We start from the raw sequence: 15,071 nt of genomic DNA, 5'->3' as shown, positions 1-15,071 counted from the left end.
CTGGGACACCCACAACACGTATATTTGTGCGCTTCATATTGTCATTCAGTTCCCTGATCCCCTGCTCAAGTTTTTCCATTCTTTTCCCTATAGTTTCTGTTTCTTTTTGGAATTCAGATGTTCCATCCTTCAGTTCACTAATTGTAGCTTCTGTCTCTTTAGATCTACCATTGTATGTATCCATTGTTTTTTCCATTTTTTCTTCTTTGTCCTTCACTCACATAAGTTCTGTGATTTGTTTTTTCAGATTTTCTATTTCTTCTTTTTGTTCAGCCCATGTCTTCTTCATGTCCTCCCTCAATTTATTGATTTTGTTTTTGAAGAGTTTTTCCATTTCTGTTCGTATATTCAGCATTAGTTGTCTCAGCTCCTGTATCTCATTTGAACTATTGGTTTGTTCCTTTGACTGGGCCATATCTTCAATTTTCCGAGCGTCATCCATTATTTTCTGCTGGTGTCTGGGCATTTGATCAGATTTCCCTGGGTGTGGGACCCAGCTGGTTGAAAGCTTTTTCTGTGAAATCTCTGGGCTCTGTTTTTCTTTTCCTGCCCAGTAGTGGCGCTCGTGGCGCTCATCTGTCTGCACGGCAGTCGGCCCGGGAAACTGCGCGTGGAGGCGGGGGTCGCCGGCCGCCGCGGCTTGGGAGAGTGCCGGTCCTAATTGCCCAGCTGGCCTGAAACGCCAAGCGTGATGGGAGGGCCCTGCTATCCAACGTTCCCAGTCAGACCGGGGAGCCACGTGCGTGGAGGGGCCCCAGTCGCCAGCCGCCCCGGCCGGGAAAACGCGCGCCCCTCGGGTATCTCACCGCAGCAGATTCTCCCTGCCCATTCAGCTGTTCCAGAATGGGGTACGCTGTCTTTTTGGTCTCTGTCGTGACTCCGGGAGCTGTTTCGTATTGTTTCTGTTTCTTTAGTTGCTTTTCTGGAGGAGGAACTAAGACCCGCGCGTCTTACTAAGCCGCCATCTTCTCCAGAAGTCCTTGCTAATACAATTTTGAGGGGCATGTGTGTATGCACACACATTCACCGACTCACTGCAGCTGGGTGCAGTTTTATAGGTTCACCTACTATTTCTTGCTCATGAGATGGCACATAAAATAATGTGAGATCTGCATTCCTTTTAGATCAATCCCTAACATATCAATTGTTTGGAACATGTGTTTTCAAAACAGCATAATAGTAGAACTCTGTAGACAGGTGACAGATAAAAAGTTAGCTATAGATAGACAGGACAGATAGTTGAGAGATGGATGGATAGATGGTAGGTAGGAAGATAGATGATAAATAAAATTTTAAACTCTGTTAGGAAATACTTTTCCTGACAACTGCTGATTATTATACTACACCAATACCTCTGCTGAAATAACTAAAATCTGGACACAGTACAGAAAGAGCTAAGTAAAGATTAAGAGTGAAGAAGAAAAGGCAGATTCTGGTGACAAGTCTACTCTCAGAGAAAAGGATTTCTACTGTGTATATTCCCCATTTTAGTTGCACTTGGACTGGGAGCAGGGCCGTCATCATGCCAGTTGAGAGAGCAATCTGCTGCAGGCATTAGTAACCCAACTGCATTGTCTTAGCACTACAACAGTTTGTCTCACAATCAGGAAATCTAGATTTGGCTGTCTGAACGATGCTTTCAGCAATCCAGACACCATCTCACTTTCCAATTCTCAATCTTTAATCCATTTCTTATATTGTCATTTTCCAAAAATGGTTGTTTCATTCATGACTTTGCATCTAAGTTACAGAAATAAAGAAGGAGGGAGATCAAATAGCTAGAGACAAATGACTTTTAAAAATGATCAGATAGGGTGGTGTGATGATTGCTCAGTGACAGAGTACTCACCTGCCATGCCAGAGACCCAGGTTCAATTCACGGTGCCTCCATGCAAAAAAAAATATATATATATATGTATATATATATATATATATATATATACATCAGATCAATGGATTTCCCTAAAGTCCTGCTTGTTTGGCTTTTCTTATGTTCCTTAGCCCAGAATCAGTGTCTATAAGCAGCCCTGAGAAGACAACTGGAGGAAGCAGATATTTTTAACTACTCATTGCTACCCTAATCAAACTGAAGATTATATAAGTAAAGATGAGAAGGGAAGAATAGATATTACGAAGGCCACTGTCAACATCTGCTAAATCTGAGAATCACATTAAATTTCTTTGCTAATCTCATAGAGGAAGAAATGATACTTATATCTGGAATGGCTATTTTTTTTGTCTACAGAGGCAATAATACCAAAGCTAGCATCAATACACATTTTGGAATTAACAGGTACTTAACTTGTGCTAGTGATGATATGCATCCTTTCCAGCAATCTCATGGGGAGTAAAGCATAATCCTTATGGTTATTCTCATTATAGAAAAACAAAATTACAAAAACAAACAAACAAAATAAAATAAACAAGGCTTTGACAAGCTAATTAGCTCCTCCAAAGTGGCATCCTTAGCAAGGACAAGAACAATCTTCTGACATTTTTCCTATGCTCTCTCCTCCATACCATGTAGTGAAATCACACCTTCCTTTGACAAAGCTCTTGAGGAAAATAGATCCCAGAATCCCTTACATAAAATTTGTTAGGATAGTATCTCAGTTTATTCATTTGGCAGGTGATAACCAGCTGGCACCCCGTTAACCAGGAGCATGGAATAAGATGCAGAAATATCCCCATGATGCTGTAAGAAATTGCCTTTTGTGACAGTGTTTAGACCTGAGGGCTGATACAGAATCTCTTCCAGTCTACTGTTAGTAAAGGCAGTAAGCCCACATCTCAGCATCTTTGACCTGTCAAGTTGCCTACACAGGAGGGCTGCACTGACCATCAAAGTTGTGGCTTTCTCTATGAGGAAAGAGGAGGAATGAGTAGCTATGTTTGCTCCCTTCTACTCACTCTTCTTATATAGTTGCGACTCTAACAACTTTGCCCGTTTGATAGTAAGTAAAAATATGAAAAAAGCAGCTTTGAAACCTGGCCAAGTTCTCACACTTAGCAGTCTTTGAAAATGATTTTTTCGTTGCCGTTTCTCTGCCAGCTTTGTTTCATGACAGAAATCACCAGATTTTATGATTCTGCCCACAGAGCAGCAGACTCCAGGTTGGTTCAGGAGAGACTGATTGTGAATTAGACTCCCCTCTGATCACATTTGGTGTGTTGAATGGTAGGGGCCAAAGGTGAGTGGAAAAATATTTTTCCACGTGTTTATCAAAGAAGAAGGAAACTGTCAATAATTAAAATGGAAAATGCTTTGTTTCCATTATAATTTGAGGGAATTGGACAATGAGTATTTACTAACAATAAAGACTGAGCTATTTGCTCAGATTCCAAATAAATATAGTTTCTTGAATATGAAGTAAAAAATATAATGATTGTTTTAGTAAAAAAAAAAAAACCCAACTAGCTGAAAAGTAAATGCTCTCTGGATCCTAGAAATATCCCCTTTATGTTTAAGTGGCATAAAGTAAATGTTATTTTCCATCAGTGTCTCTTGCAAAGAATTCAAATGTTCCTGCCCTGAATACTGATTTCCTAACAACTGGGAATCCAGAACCTGCTCAAATTCCACAGGAAGAGAATCCCAGACGTGCAAAAAAGGAACTGATGAGAATGCAAACTAAAAGAAGTAAAATTAGATAATGGGGGGATCTGAATTGCCAAGGCATGGGCCTTCTTGATGAAAATGGCACAAACCCAGAGGTTATGTCAAGGGAGTGTTATTGTGAACAGGGACAGAAACCAACAAAGGAAAAAATCCCTCTATATTTTACAGGAGTTGCAAGACTCATGATGAAAGCCAGGATCTTGGCTGAGGTTCTCATTCAGCTGACTGAGAGCAGCACCTGCATGAGTGAAAACCCTGAAATACAGCCCTTCCCAACCGCCGTGAGGGGAGCCTTGCTCACCATGGGACAGGTGATCTCACCCTGGAATAAACCCTTCCCACCAACCGTAAGGGGATCCTTGCTCACCATAGGACAGGTGATCTCAGGAACCCTTCGAGTGACAACTGCAAGACTCACTTACAAAAACAGGTGAGACTCATCCTTGAAATGACCTAGCTGTTGATGTGTGAGTGAGACAGGTTCCGCAAGCATCCTCAGAGTTTCTCTTGCCCATTTAAAGGGTGATCCTAATGTCTTTTTAGCTATGAATCTTCTTAGCAGTCCCACTTTCCTCCTCTGTAAAACAAAGATAACAGTAGAAGTTACTTTCAAGGGTGATTTTGAGAATTCAAGAAAAATGGATATAAAAGCTCCCCATAAACTAAGGAGCACTATTAAATGTTGGAGGTGAGTGTTGTTATTTTATAAGCCAAAAAACTACCTGACATTTATTTCTGAGAAAATTGTTGTCTGTTTCTGTATGATTTGTGCAGACCATCTGAAGCCTTAGCAATTATTTTTTGTTCCTGATGGAGAATAACTTCTCTTAAAAGGAAACTGAAAAAAAAAGAAGGAAAGAAACAGAGACTTTGTTCATGGCAAACACACCAGCAAGTTGAGGGTGGTTTTTCCAATGTCACTCAGAGACAAGGGAGAGTCCACCAGCCTCTGAAATGGCTCTGAAGGACCAAAAGGCCAACAGAGCTAGTCACAAAGTAAGGAGAGAAGACTCTTGTAGCACACTCCTTCTCAAATTGTTCCAAAGGAAGCCATCAATGGCTCGCACCATCTCTGCAAGAGCTTGGAGACTATGTGAAGAAAGAAACATCTCAATCTCTTAAAATGAGCCACCTCTGATTAAAAATTGATCCCTATGGCGGAGGGGGGAGTTGCAAAAAAAAATACAGGCTAAGGAGGTCAGGAGAAAACTTGTTTGCTTGTTTTTTTTTAATTTCAAGTCGTTTCTGTCTTGTGACCTTATCTTATGTTCATGGTTTGTTTAGAAAACCTTTCACCTTCATTCTTCCCTCCATCCCTCAGTGAGCCACAAAGATGAACACTGTGTGAGTATTATTCCCATTTAAGAGCCAAAGAAACTGAAGCTCATGACATGGCAGGCCAAAGGCAGGATCAATTATGTGGCTCCCAGCTTGCTGCTCTCCATGGACATCTCAACATATTTTAAAGTTTCCCATAGGCAGGGACCATGTCTGCTGTTTCTCATAGCACCTCATCTCCTGCTCCAAATAAGAACCCATAAATGCTTCCCAAATAAAGTATCTTTGCATTTCATTATTTTTTATTTCACAAATACTTACTGAGCACCTAAAAAAATTGCTGTGAAAACCGAAGAATTTATATGAGAACTGGACTCTTCTTGAAACCACTTGTAAGGTACTAGGGGTTAGAGACCCCAGTCAGTTGGGATTGCTACTATGTATTGTAGATGCATTTCACTGAAGGTGGTTGTTTAGAGTCATGTATGTCACCAATTAACACTACAAATTTTAAAAAGTCCTTGCATGAATCAATTAATCTTTCCCATAGTTGTCTGTAGAGGTAATAATAGAGTGGTATATGGGGAGAAAATATTTATTGCAAGCCATGAACTATAATTAACAGTAAAACCCTTAAAATTCTTTCATCAACATTAACTTGTGTACCAAACCAATACTAGGGGTTATTAATAGGGGGATAAGGAATATGGGATATTTTGGGTGTGCTTTTTTGTGTCTATCTGATAATTTTCTTTTTGGTGCAATGAAAATGGTCTAAACTGAATGTGATGGTGATTGCACAGCTAAGTGATGATACTGAAGATGATGATTGTATACGTTGGTTGGAATGTATGCTAAGTGAATGTATCTCAATCAAATCTTCAAAAACTCAAGTGATAAACAAACACCACAGAGTTTGTGAGGAAACTTAAAAAAAATAAATAAATAAAACAGAGAAACCTCCTGATGTTAAGGGAAATACATAGAAGGATATAGCTTGAAGTTTAACCTCTCTGGATAAAAGAGATGATGGTGAATGAATTGATACAGGAGAAAGCAGAGAGAGAAAGGATCTGTCCATTCTAGTAAATTCTCACCCTAAAGGAAATATCTAACAAAAAATGCTACCAAAAAACAAACATCACACCCAAAATTCCAACAGTAGACGTGGAGAGAAACTCTGATATAAATTGAGATGTTTCAAAAAAAAAAATTATCCAGGGGCAGTAGAGTTGCGAGAAATGGAGCTTCCAGGTATAAATAAAAAGTTTTACCCAAAATTCTTGGGAGAAATCCACATATTTGAGGAGTGTGGAATTGTTGAAAGAGTATAGAGGCTACTAGATATTTCTGTACTAAGTAAAATGGAAAATTACACTAAAATTATACCTATAAAGGGTAGATTTGGAAAATAGGAAGCCAAAGACAAATGTGGAGATGTAAAGTCTGGGAGGAGGGAGTGTCAGTGGGGGCAAAGGAGAAATGAGGTGGCAGGAGGATGGGCAGTGGGGGCACCTTCCTCTGGGTATCCCCTCCCCCACCCAGTGCACCTTTGTGGCTCTTCTAAGCTCTGTGATGTCAAACTGGAGTCCTTGGCTTCAGGGTGCTTTCTTGGTACCTAACTGCCAGAGGCAACTCTTCGTTGTGGTCGATGAAAAATTTTCTCTAAACTTCAAGCAGCCCCAGTAGCCTGTGGTTGAGCCATGTGGGAACTGGGATCTCTCTTCCTCCACTTATCTGTAGTGGGACTTTTTACCCTGTGGCTCCACTACAGGCAGAGGAAGGTAATGTTCCAGGGAGTTGAGCAACATTCAGACTCCAACAACGTAAGGGACCCTGAGACCAGTCCACAGCAGAGATCCACAGTTTTCCCCTGTCCCACATCCCACTTTCCTAAATCCATTATGTTGGCCCAGAGAGACAGCTTAGTATAAATCTCTCAGTGAAGATACTATTCACGTCAGGAACAGGTCAGGTGGAGAGATATTGGAGTGGGGCTATTGATTCAATCCAAGCTTTAAAACCTTCCAGGTGAGTGTGGCAGAAGGTTGGAGAATAAATTCCCAAACATATTTCTTTGTGGCTATGGATGTGATATTAGGGAATTCAGGCTATCCAGAGTGAGCCACTCAATACTTGTTCACTGTCCTGATCCCACCTCAGGTATCTCTTGGCCAAGCCTGTTCTATGTGTTCATCTGAGATGGAGAGCAGTACTGGGCCTCTGGAAGGCTCTGAAAAGATGTTCTTGAGCAAGCTCTGAGGTCAGGAGCAGCATGTTGTACAGAGCACATATGCTCCTGGAGAATTGAGATTCTGTGCCCTGTTCAAAAGAGGACTCCTGACCAAAAAACAAAAAGGGCTCCTGAGAAAATTAATGATCTCACTGAGAAAATAAATATTTGTGTTATTTAAAGATGAAATGATAATAGATAGGAATTAACTCACTTAAAAATGATTAACAGGCAATATACAAAGGATACATTATTCAGAGATAAGGAGGTTATGAAGGTTTCCTTGAAAGGAGAGATTGAAATTATATTCCTTATTTCTTGGTTTTTCAGCATCAGAGCAGAGACAAGAACAGAGAGAGAGGGTGGATCGACAGGTAAGGCTCTGCTTTTCCAGAACGCCTGCTCCAAGTGTTGCACCATGTCTCACAATCCCTGACAGCCCACCCAACTGCACTGTCTGAGGATGTCAGGTGTTGGAGTGAGTCCCTCTCAGAAAGCAAAGGCCCCAGAGAGCAGAGTCACAGGAAAGACACCCAACTTTGGGACATGTTCACAACCTGCTCCACCATTGCTTAGAAGGAAAGAACTAAGGTGATGGATATGGGGCATACATGAAATGCAGTGACGCAAATATAGTTTGGATTAAGAGGCAGGAACTATAGTGCTTGCTATGGACACTTTCAGTTTAATTCAAATATTTGTGGGATCACATGATATAATTAATATGAGATCACTGGATAAATGATAAAACATTAAACATGTGAGACCCTCCATGGTTTCCATTGACCATTTGCCATTGTGAACTCAAACTTGGGGCTCTTAGAATCTATTCCTCCAAGAGTCTCCTTGAAGGCCTGTGACATGCAGCTCCATGGAAGGTGTTTTGAATCCTCCATCACATGAAACCCAGTCTCCTGATTTCCAAGATTGGAGAACTTGCCAGGGAGGATCTACAGGGACACAGGACCTGAGTCCTCCTTGGAAAATGTGATTTATCTCTTCTTCTTTCCTGCTCACCCTTCTGACTTGTGCTATCCAAGAGTCCCAGAGCTGTCTAGGGTAGATAAGAGGGGGGATTACACAGGAAAAGAATGTATGAGAAAGCCATGGGTGCAGGCACAATGTCTACTAGAAAGACAGGGATGCAAGAAATGTGTTGAGACTTGGTGGGCCAGAAGCCCCAACCCTGGCCAGGCTTGCTGGGGCTTATGGTCCCCCTCCTTCCTCTTCTGAATCTTTTATTTCCTGTCTCCTGCAGCCCACTGTGCAAGCATCCTGGACTGGCCAGAGACCACAGAGACACCTGTCATCCCTGGGTCTTTCCACTTACCCAGGATGACCATCTGCTGCAGGGGTACTTCATGGAGGACACTATTCTATCTGCAACCCCTTTGGCAGCTCAGTTTCTGGGCTCCAGGTTACCTTTACACCCTCAGCTATTAATACCAGGAGCTGTGGGCTCTCTCCATGTCTCTGCCAGTTCACTATTTCCTCCAGTGACTGAACCAGCTGCCCCTCTGTTGGAGGCCCCTGGAATATGGCTGCATGTCACTATATGTTGCCAGGTGGTGCCTGGGGAAGCCCATTGTTCCCTACTGGATATCATCTTGGTTATTACTTGTCCACCCTCATTCCCTCCCTTTCTCTCCTTTCCTCCTTCCCCCTCCCTACCACTCTTCTCACCTTCACCCCTGACCTTATCCCTGACTCCATGGTCACCCCTCCCACATTGGCTCCCACTTTCCCATTTCCATTTTCCCAACAAACCCTGAGGGCCTCCTCACCCATGCCTCCTGGCTTCCCTTTGCCCTGCACCTCTTTTCCCATTTTCTTGTCCTTCCAATTCCACCTGCCACCAGCTGTTCCATCTCTACCGCAGGTGGCACCAGACTCATTCCTCTCTGACTCCCTCTGTTTCCCTCTTTCTCATCTTCAACCCTCGAGTGCTCATTACCACCTGAGCCTTTGTTGGCCCTGACCCTGCCCACCCTCTCCCTGTCCTTGTCTTTGCCATTCCCTCTGCCCATTTCTCTGCCCTCAGAACACTCTAGAGGCATTCCTCCACTCCAACCACTGGTCCTTTCCTCCCTTCCATCAGTGTTCCCTCCTATCCTGGGACCCCTCCCCCCACCATCAGCCAGGCCAAAACCACCCTGCCCATCGGGGATGAATATGATACCTGCAGGGGTGCACAGGACCATTGCCCTCTACCACCTCCCACCCCTGCACAGCCAGTGGCACCACACCCCACAGGGAGGGTGACTAACATGCACCCTCTGGGCTGCCATCTTGTCAGCCAGTAAAGCCCCTTACTGGGGGTTACCAAAGAGTCCATGTGAACTTAGAGGCCCAGCTCCAGGCCTGTCCAGTTGAAGTATGCCTGAAGTCAGCTAGGTGGCTTCAGGGGCCTTTCATTGCCATGCCCACAGGGGGGACCTGTGGGGACCTGGCAGCTGCTCAGCCAGTGGGAGCCTAAGGAGGACAGGAGAAGCAGCCTCTGGAAGCAGGAGCTCCTTAAGCTTCTCCTTGTAAGGAAGCACCATAATAAGACCATATTGCCTATACTTTTGAAAGAAGAAGGTGTTGCAATCTTTCCGCACCCCTGCAAAATGAATATACACAGACACACAAGACAGACAGGACGACTGCAGCCCCAAAGAGCTTCAGCTGCTTTATTTTATATCCTTTCTCACAGCTCTTTTGCTGACCAAGCCTGCTTTTCAGTATATTACTCCCTACATACAAGAGATAGCTAAAGAGATCTTGGGGCTTAAGAAAAAACAAACATTCTGTCCCTCTCAGACTGTCCTCCAAGTAAGCAGATAGCAGTCTCCACAGTTTACTACCAAGGCCACTCTGAAGCCAGTCACTCCCAATAAATTCTGCAGGTTTTCTATTAACCTTTGGCTCCTACATTTCCCCCTTTTTTATTTTATAAGTCGAGGTGACTGTGCCTGTCTTAGGTTGCCCTTAAGCTCTGAAGGAAGGGTCTTACCCATCACTGGCTACCCGTCAAGCTCTCTGACTTTGATTCTGGAGGGGAGCCAAGAGTTTTGCAAGAATCATACTGTTAGCATGGCTTTGCTCAGTGACTGTGCCTGTCTTAGGTTGCCCTTAAGCTTTGAAGGAAGGGTCTTACCCATCATTGGCTACCAGTCAAGAGCTATAGTTTATTTAGGGGAGGAGGTCAAAGCCTTTTCAAACAATACGTTTGAGAGCTTTTGTTTTTGGAGAGGATTTTTAAGATCCTGACATCTGCACCAACAGCATACCTCTTCTTTTCCTTGCTGCTAAAATAATCTCATTTTCCTGCAACATAAATGCTTGGAGACAAGTGAATAGAAAACAATTTTCACAATTACAAGTTTGGTTTCTTATATACATAAGACATTTAACAAATTCTAATCCGCTTACATGACTGGGCCCAGTTGGGTCCTCTGGGAACTGGCTAGGGACCAAGAGGAGCTTCCTGGGACCTAGATATGTTTATTAAAAGTACACCTCCTTCTGGGAGGATAGCCAGTCCTCCCAGCTAGAGTGCACATCTCAACTGTTTCTTACCAAGGTCATGTGATAGCAATTTCAGTTGCATGTAACAGCAACTTAGATCCTCAAAAAACAGCAATTTGGAAACTGGCTTTGGAAACAGGCCATATATTATCCTCCTTTGTTTTTTATTCTTTTTGAGCTCGTATATGAAAGAGAGCAGTAGTCATCAAAGCAGTTAATTTTTGTTGCTGTTTCCTTCACTGCCAGCAGCGGAGGACTATAACAAACATAAAAAAAGCAATATGATCATAATAGAATTTCCAAGCAATGTAGATACAATAGTTTTCATTGACCCTAATGGATTCAAGGATTGCAGTCCTCTAGAGATACCTTGTATGATATTAGCATTTATAAGATCAGGTAACTCTTTAGAAAAAGTATCAGAAATTTTTCTTTCTAATAGATGCACTTGATTAGACATATTTACATGACCTAGAAATATTTGTTTCACCTCTTCCCAACTCCAAGTACTCTGATTATATTTAAAAGGTGTAATACAAAATTGAGTAGTATTCCAATCACATTTCAATCTTAATTGAGTAGTTACAAGTTGTAATTGATCACCTAACCATTTCACAGCATATTGCAATTCTTCTATAACATTAGAAAGTTGATTGTCTATTTCTTGTTGCTGCTGCATAACACTTGAGAGTCTCTATGCCAGTCTTTTATAAAAGTAGCAGTTTGTATTCCATTTTGCAGTGCAATTCCGGATACAGCAGCAGTAGTGGACACAGCAGCAAGTCCAAGCAGAACAGTAATGAGAGTTCCAAGAAATCATTTGGAATGATGCAATAACATTTCTACAGCCTTATAAATGAAAGTTAGTCCTGCAGATTCACTCCATGGTCGAGACAAATTAACAGTTATCCATAGTTCAGGTCTCAACTTCACGACCATGCCTTTACATTTCTCAGTAAAATTACATTGTGAGGTCCACCAAGTACAATTCACACATTGTAATAAGGTACAATCATTACAGAAGACCCTATGCAGGGTTCCATTCAAATTCCAATTTCCAACCAGAAGTAAATAAGGATATCTGACACAAGACTGAATATAATAAGTGGTGTTTTTGTGGAGCACTATAGAAATGGGATTTTGAGGATTGGTATGATCAAAAAACATATTTCCTACCCAATTCAAAATGCATTCTTTAGAAGCAACTAATTTCCAAATGGGACTCTGATAATACAAGTTATGTAAAGGCCGAGGAAGGGATGGAGACAGTCCTCCTTCGTTCCAATTTATAGTTTCATTAGCTTCTGCACTTAAATTGTTTCCCTGACGATGCCATTTAAGAGGAATATGGCCAAATTTAGTTTCAAAATGTCCATGAGGGGGCGGGCCGCGGTGGCTCAGCGGGCAAAGTGCTTGCCTGCTATGCCGGAGGACCTCGGTTCGATTCCCGGCCCCAGCCCATGTAACAAAAACGGAGAAACAGAATACAATAAAACAAGAAAATGTTTAAAAATGTTTCCCTTTCTTCCTTCCTTCCTTCCTTCTATCCTTCCTTCCTTCTCTCTGTCTTTCCTTTAAAAAAAAAAAAAAAAAAAAATGTCCATGAGGGCTCCAATCAAGAACAGTTAAATTGCCATATTTTAATAATATAGAATGATGATGTCCTCAACATTTTTGCCATACTAATTGTAGGTGACGATCAGGAGATCAATCAATACTTGGGAGTACACAGGGAGGCAAAGAAGTATCGTAATCAGTTTCATTATCAGAAATATGTTCAGCTTTAACATGAAAGGCGACCCATGTTAGACATAAGAATATTCTTAGACATAAGAATAGCATGGGATGCAAGATGAGAGTGATTTAAGTGCATAGCAAAAGCAGTATGAGAATAGTTAAGACAGAAAGTTTCATTTCCAAAACAAATTGGAACGGTAGGTGCATAAGCACTATAGTTAAAGACGGAACTAGTATTTAGCAAGTGGGATGAATATCCAAATGATTACAAGAAGGTAAAGGAAATACATTAGTGTCATTAGTGCAAACTGAGATATCAGTATCTCCCCAAGGAACAGCTTGTAGTAGTGGAGGGTTAGGAATATAGGCCCACTGGCAGAATACAACAGCAAGTATGGCCAGGAATAAAGTAGAAGGGTTAAGAACTTGTCCAGATGACACCACAAATTTTTCTCCTTCTTGAGTGAGTTTCTTCAGCTGACCCCATGTGGAAGGAGAGGCTCCTTGCGTCAACAGATGGAGAGGATCTTCCTTTCCACTCATGACTACCATTTGATCAATTGAGTCGGTATCCAAAGGTTTTGTGAACCTACTGAGACATAAGCATAACCTCTCCCCAATTGTAGCAACAATCCTTTTTCCCAATTACCATCATGATTCTTCACCCAAATTTTCTTTTCCAATTTTACAACCTGAGGTTTTGAGGCAAAATGTTGTTCTGCAGTGGTACTCTTAGATTGTGACCAGTAATTTAAAAACTTTAACGTAAATAACGTCCTATGTAACAAATCCTGAGGCCTTTCCATTCTATTCCCCCTTTTCAGTTTAGACAAATAGAGTTTAAGAGTACGATTGGCCTGTTCAATGATGCCTTGGCCTTGACTGTTCTAAGGAATACCAGTGACATGAATGATATTATGTTGAGTACAGAAGGTCTTAAATTTGGAGGATGAATATGCAGGCCCATTATAAGTTTTAATAATAGAAGGCAATCCCATTACAACAAAACAGCTTAAGAGATGAGAAATTACAGAGTCACTTTTTTCATTCGTCAGTGCAGAAGCCCTATGAAAATGACTAAATGTATCAATAGTATGATGAATAAATTTGAATTTCCCAAATGGGGTATAATACGTGACATCCATTTGCCAGATTTGATTAGTTTGTAAGCCTCGAGGGTTAACCCCGGGAGAAAGAGTAGGAAGATTATACTGGGCACAGATATCGCAAGCACGGACAACAGACCGAGCTTGGTGTTTCGTAAGCTTAAAGCGTTGTTGTAGGCCTAGGGCATTGGCATGCTGTAAAGTATGTTCTTGCTGTGCAGCTTGAACTGAACCGATAAGAACAGAATCAATAGCTGCATTGCCCTCATGTACAGGACCTGGCAATCCACTGTGCGAGTGGACATGAGTAATGAAAACAGGATATGCACGGGAAAGTAATACCAATTGTACTGCTGCAAATAATTTTAATAAAGGGGTGGAGAGAATAACTGGAAGCGAGACTTGTGGTAACAAGGTAACACTAAGCACTGCATAAGAGGAATCTGAAACAATATTTAATGGAGAATCAGGGAAATCAGATAATGCCATGAAAATAGCCCACAATTCTGCTTGTTGGACAGATTTTCCCAGGGAAGGGCACACTTTAAATTTATTGTCAGACCAATACCCAGCACATTGTTTATTGGCGTCTGTAAAAACTGTGGGACCAACAACAGGAGAAGAACTGATAATATTAGAAATAATAATAGGATGATCCTATTATTTCCTATAAAAAGGAAAATAATTTTGAAGAAGGATAATGACTGTCAAATTGACCAGAAAAACTTGACAGAGCAATTTGCCAATTTTCATTTATCTCTATGGCTTGAGAAATTTGAAGATGGGATAATTTAGTAATGATCAGTGCAAAATCTTTACCAATTAAATGTTAGAGTCGACGTCGGCCTTTGTAGATCAAGAAGGCAATTTTATCTAAATAAGTAGTTAAAAGTTCAGAGAACTTATTAGATAAGAAGATCCATTCCAATATCCTATCATATTGTCCTATACAGGCAGAAGGTGTATGAGGTGTATGGAACATATATAATTTAATGGGCATATATGGATTAAGTTGGTGTAATTGAGCTTCTGAAATGCGCTGTTCAACAAATTGCAATTCCTGTAATGCCTCAGGAGTTAATTTCTGAGGGCTTGCTAAGTTTTTATCACCTTCTAAGATAGCAAATAAATGTTGCAGTTTGTGAGTAGGAATCCCAAGAATAGGCCGAATCCAATTAATGTCCCCCAGAAGCTTTTGAAAATCATTTAAAGTGACTAACTGATCAGTTCAAAGTTGAATTTTTGGGGGAGAGATAATTCCAGATTGTAATTGAAATCCCAAATAAGAAAAAGGTAGATCTTTTTGTAATTTTTCCTCTGATATAATAAGGTTACATTGAGACAGTGTGTCTTTCAGCTTCAAAAAATACGAATCTCTAAGTTCCATAGTGGGAGCAGCCAATAAAATGTCATCCATATAATGTAATAAAAGAATGTCAGGATTCTCCTGTCTTATAGAAGATAGTGCTCTGTGCACATATTCCTGACAAAAGGTAGGACTATTAATCATACCTTGAGGGAGTACCTTCCATTGGAATCTCTGCACTGGCTGAGCATTATTGAGAGATGGGACGGAAAAGGCAAATTT

The 15,071-nt window shown here is 41.3% G+C and overlaps 1 protein-coding gene across 14 annotated transcripts in view; it reads left to right on the top strand.

Moving 5' to 3' along the window:
- LOC143662379 (uncharacterized) overlaps positions 1-15,071 on the top strand; it is a 53,499-nt gene that overhangs the window by 18,768 nt on the left and 19,660 nt on the right. For 3 of the 14 annotated variants that reach the window (XR_013165318.1, XR_013165317.1, XM_077136081.1), the window contains exons 1-2: positions 1,934-4,049; positions 7,461-7,504. Coding sequence is in view for 5 of the 14 variants with exons in the window: in XM_077136081.1 (XP_076992196.1) it covers positions 3,679-4,049; positions 7,461-7,504 (415 nt within the window). In the remaining 9 variants the exon portion in view is untranslated. Of the gene's footprint in view, positions 1-1,933; positions 12,235-15,071 lie in introns of those variants that run through there. The other 11 variants (XM_077136084.1, XM_077136083.1, XR_013165323.1 and 8 more) reach the window with 9 other exon arrangements.

This window comes from Tamandua tetradactyla, chromosome 18, assembly GCF_023851605.1.
Source record: "Tamandua tetradactyla isolate mTamTet1 chromosome 18, mTamTet1.pri, whole genome shotgun sequence".
NCBI classification, from domain to species: domain Eukaryota; kingdom Metazoa; phylum Chordata; class Mammalia; order Pilosa; family Myrmecophagidae; genus Tamandua; species Tamandua tetradactyla.
This window is presented reverse-complemented; position numbering and strand designations above follow the sequence as displayed.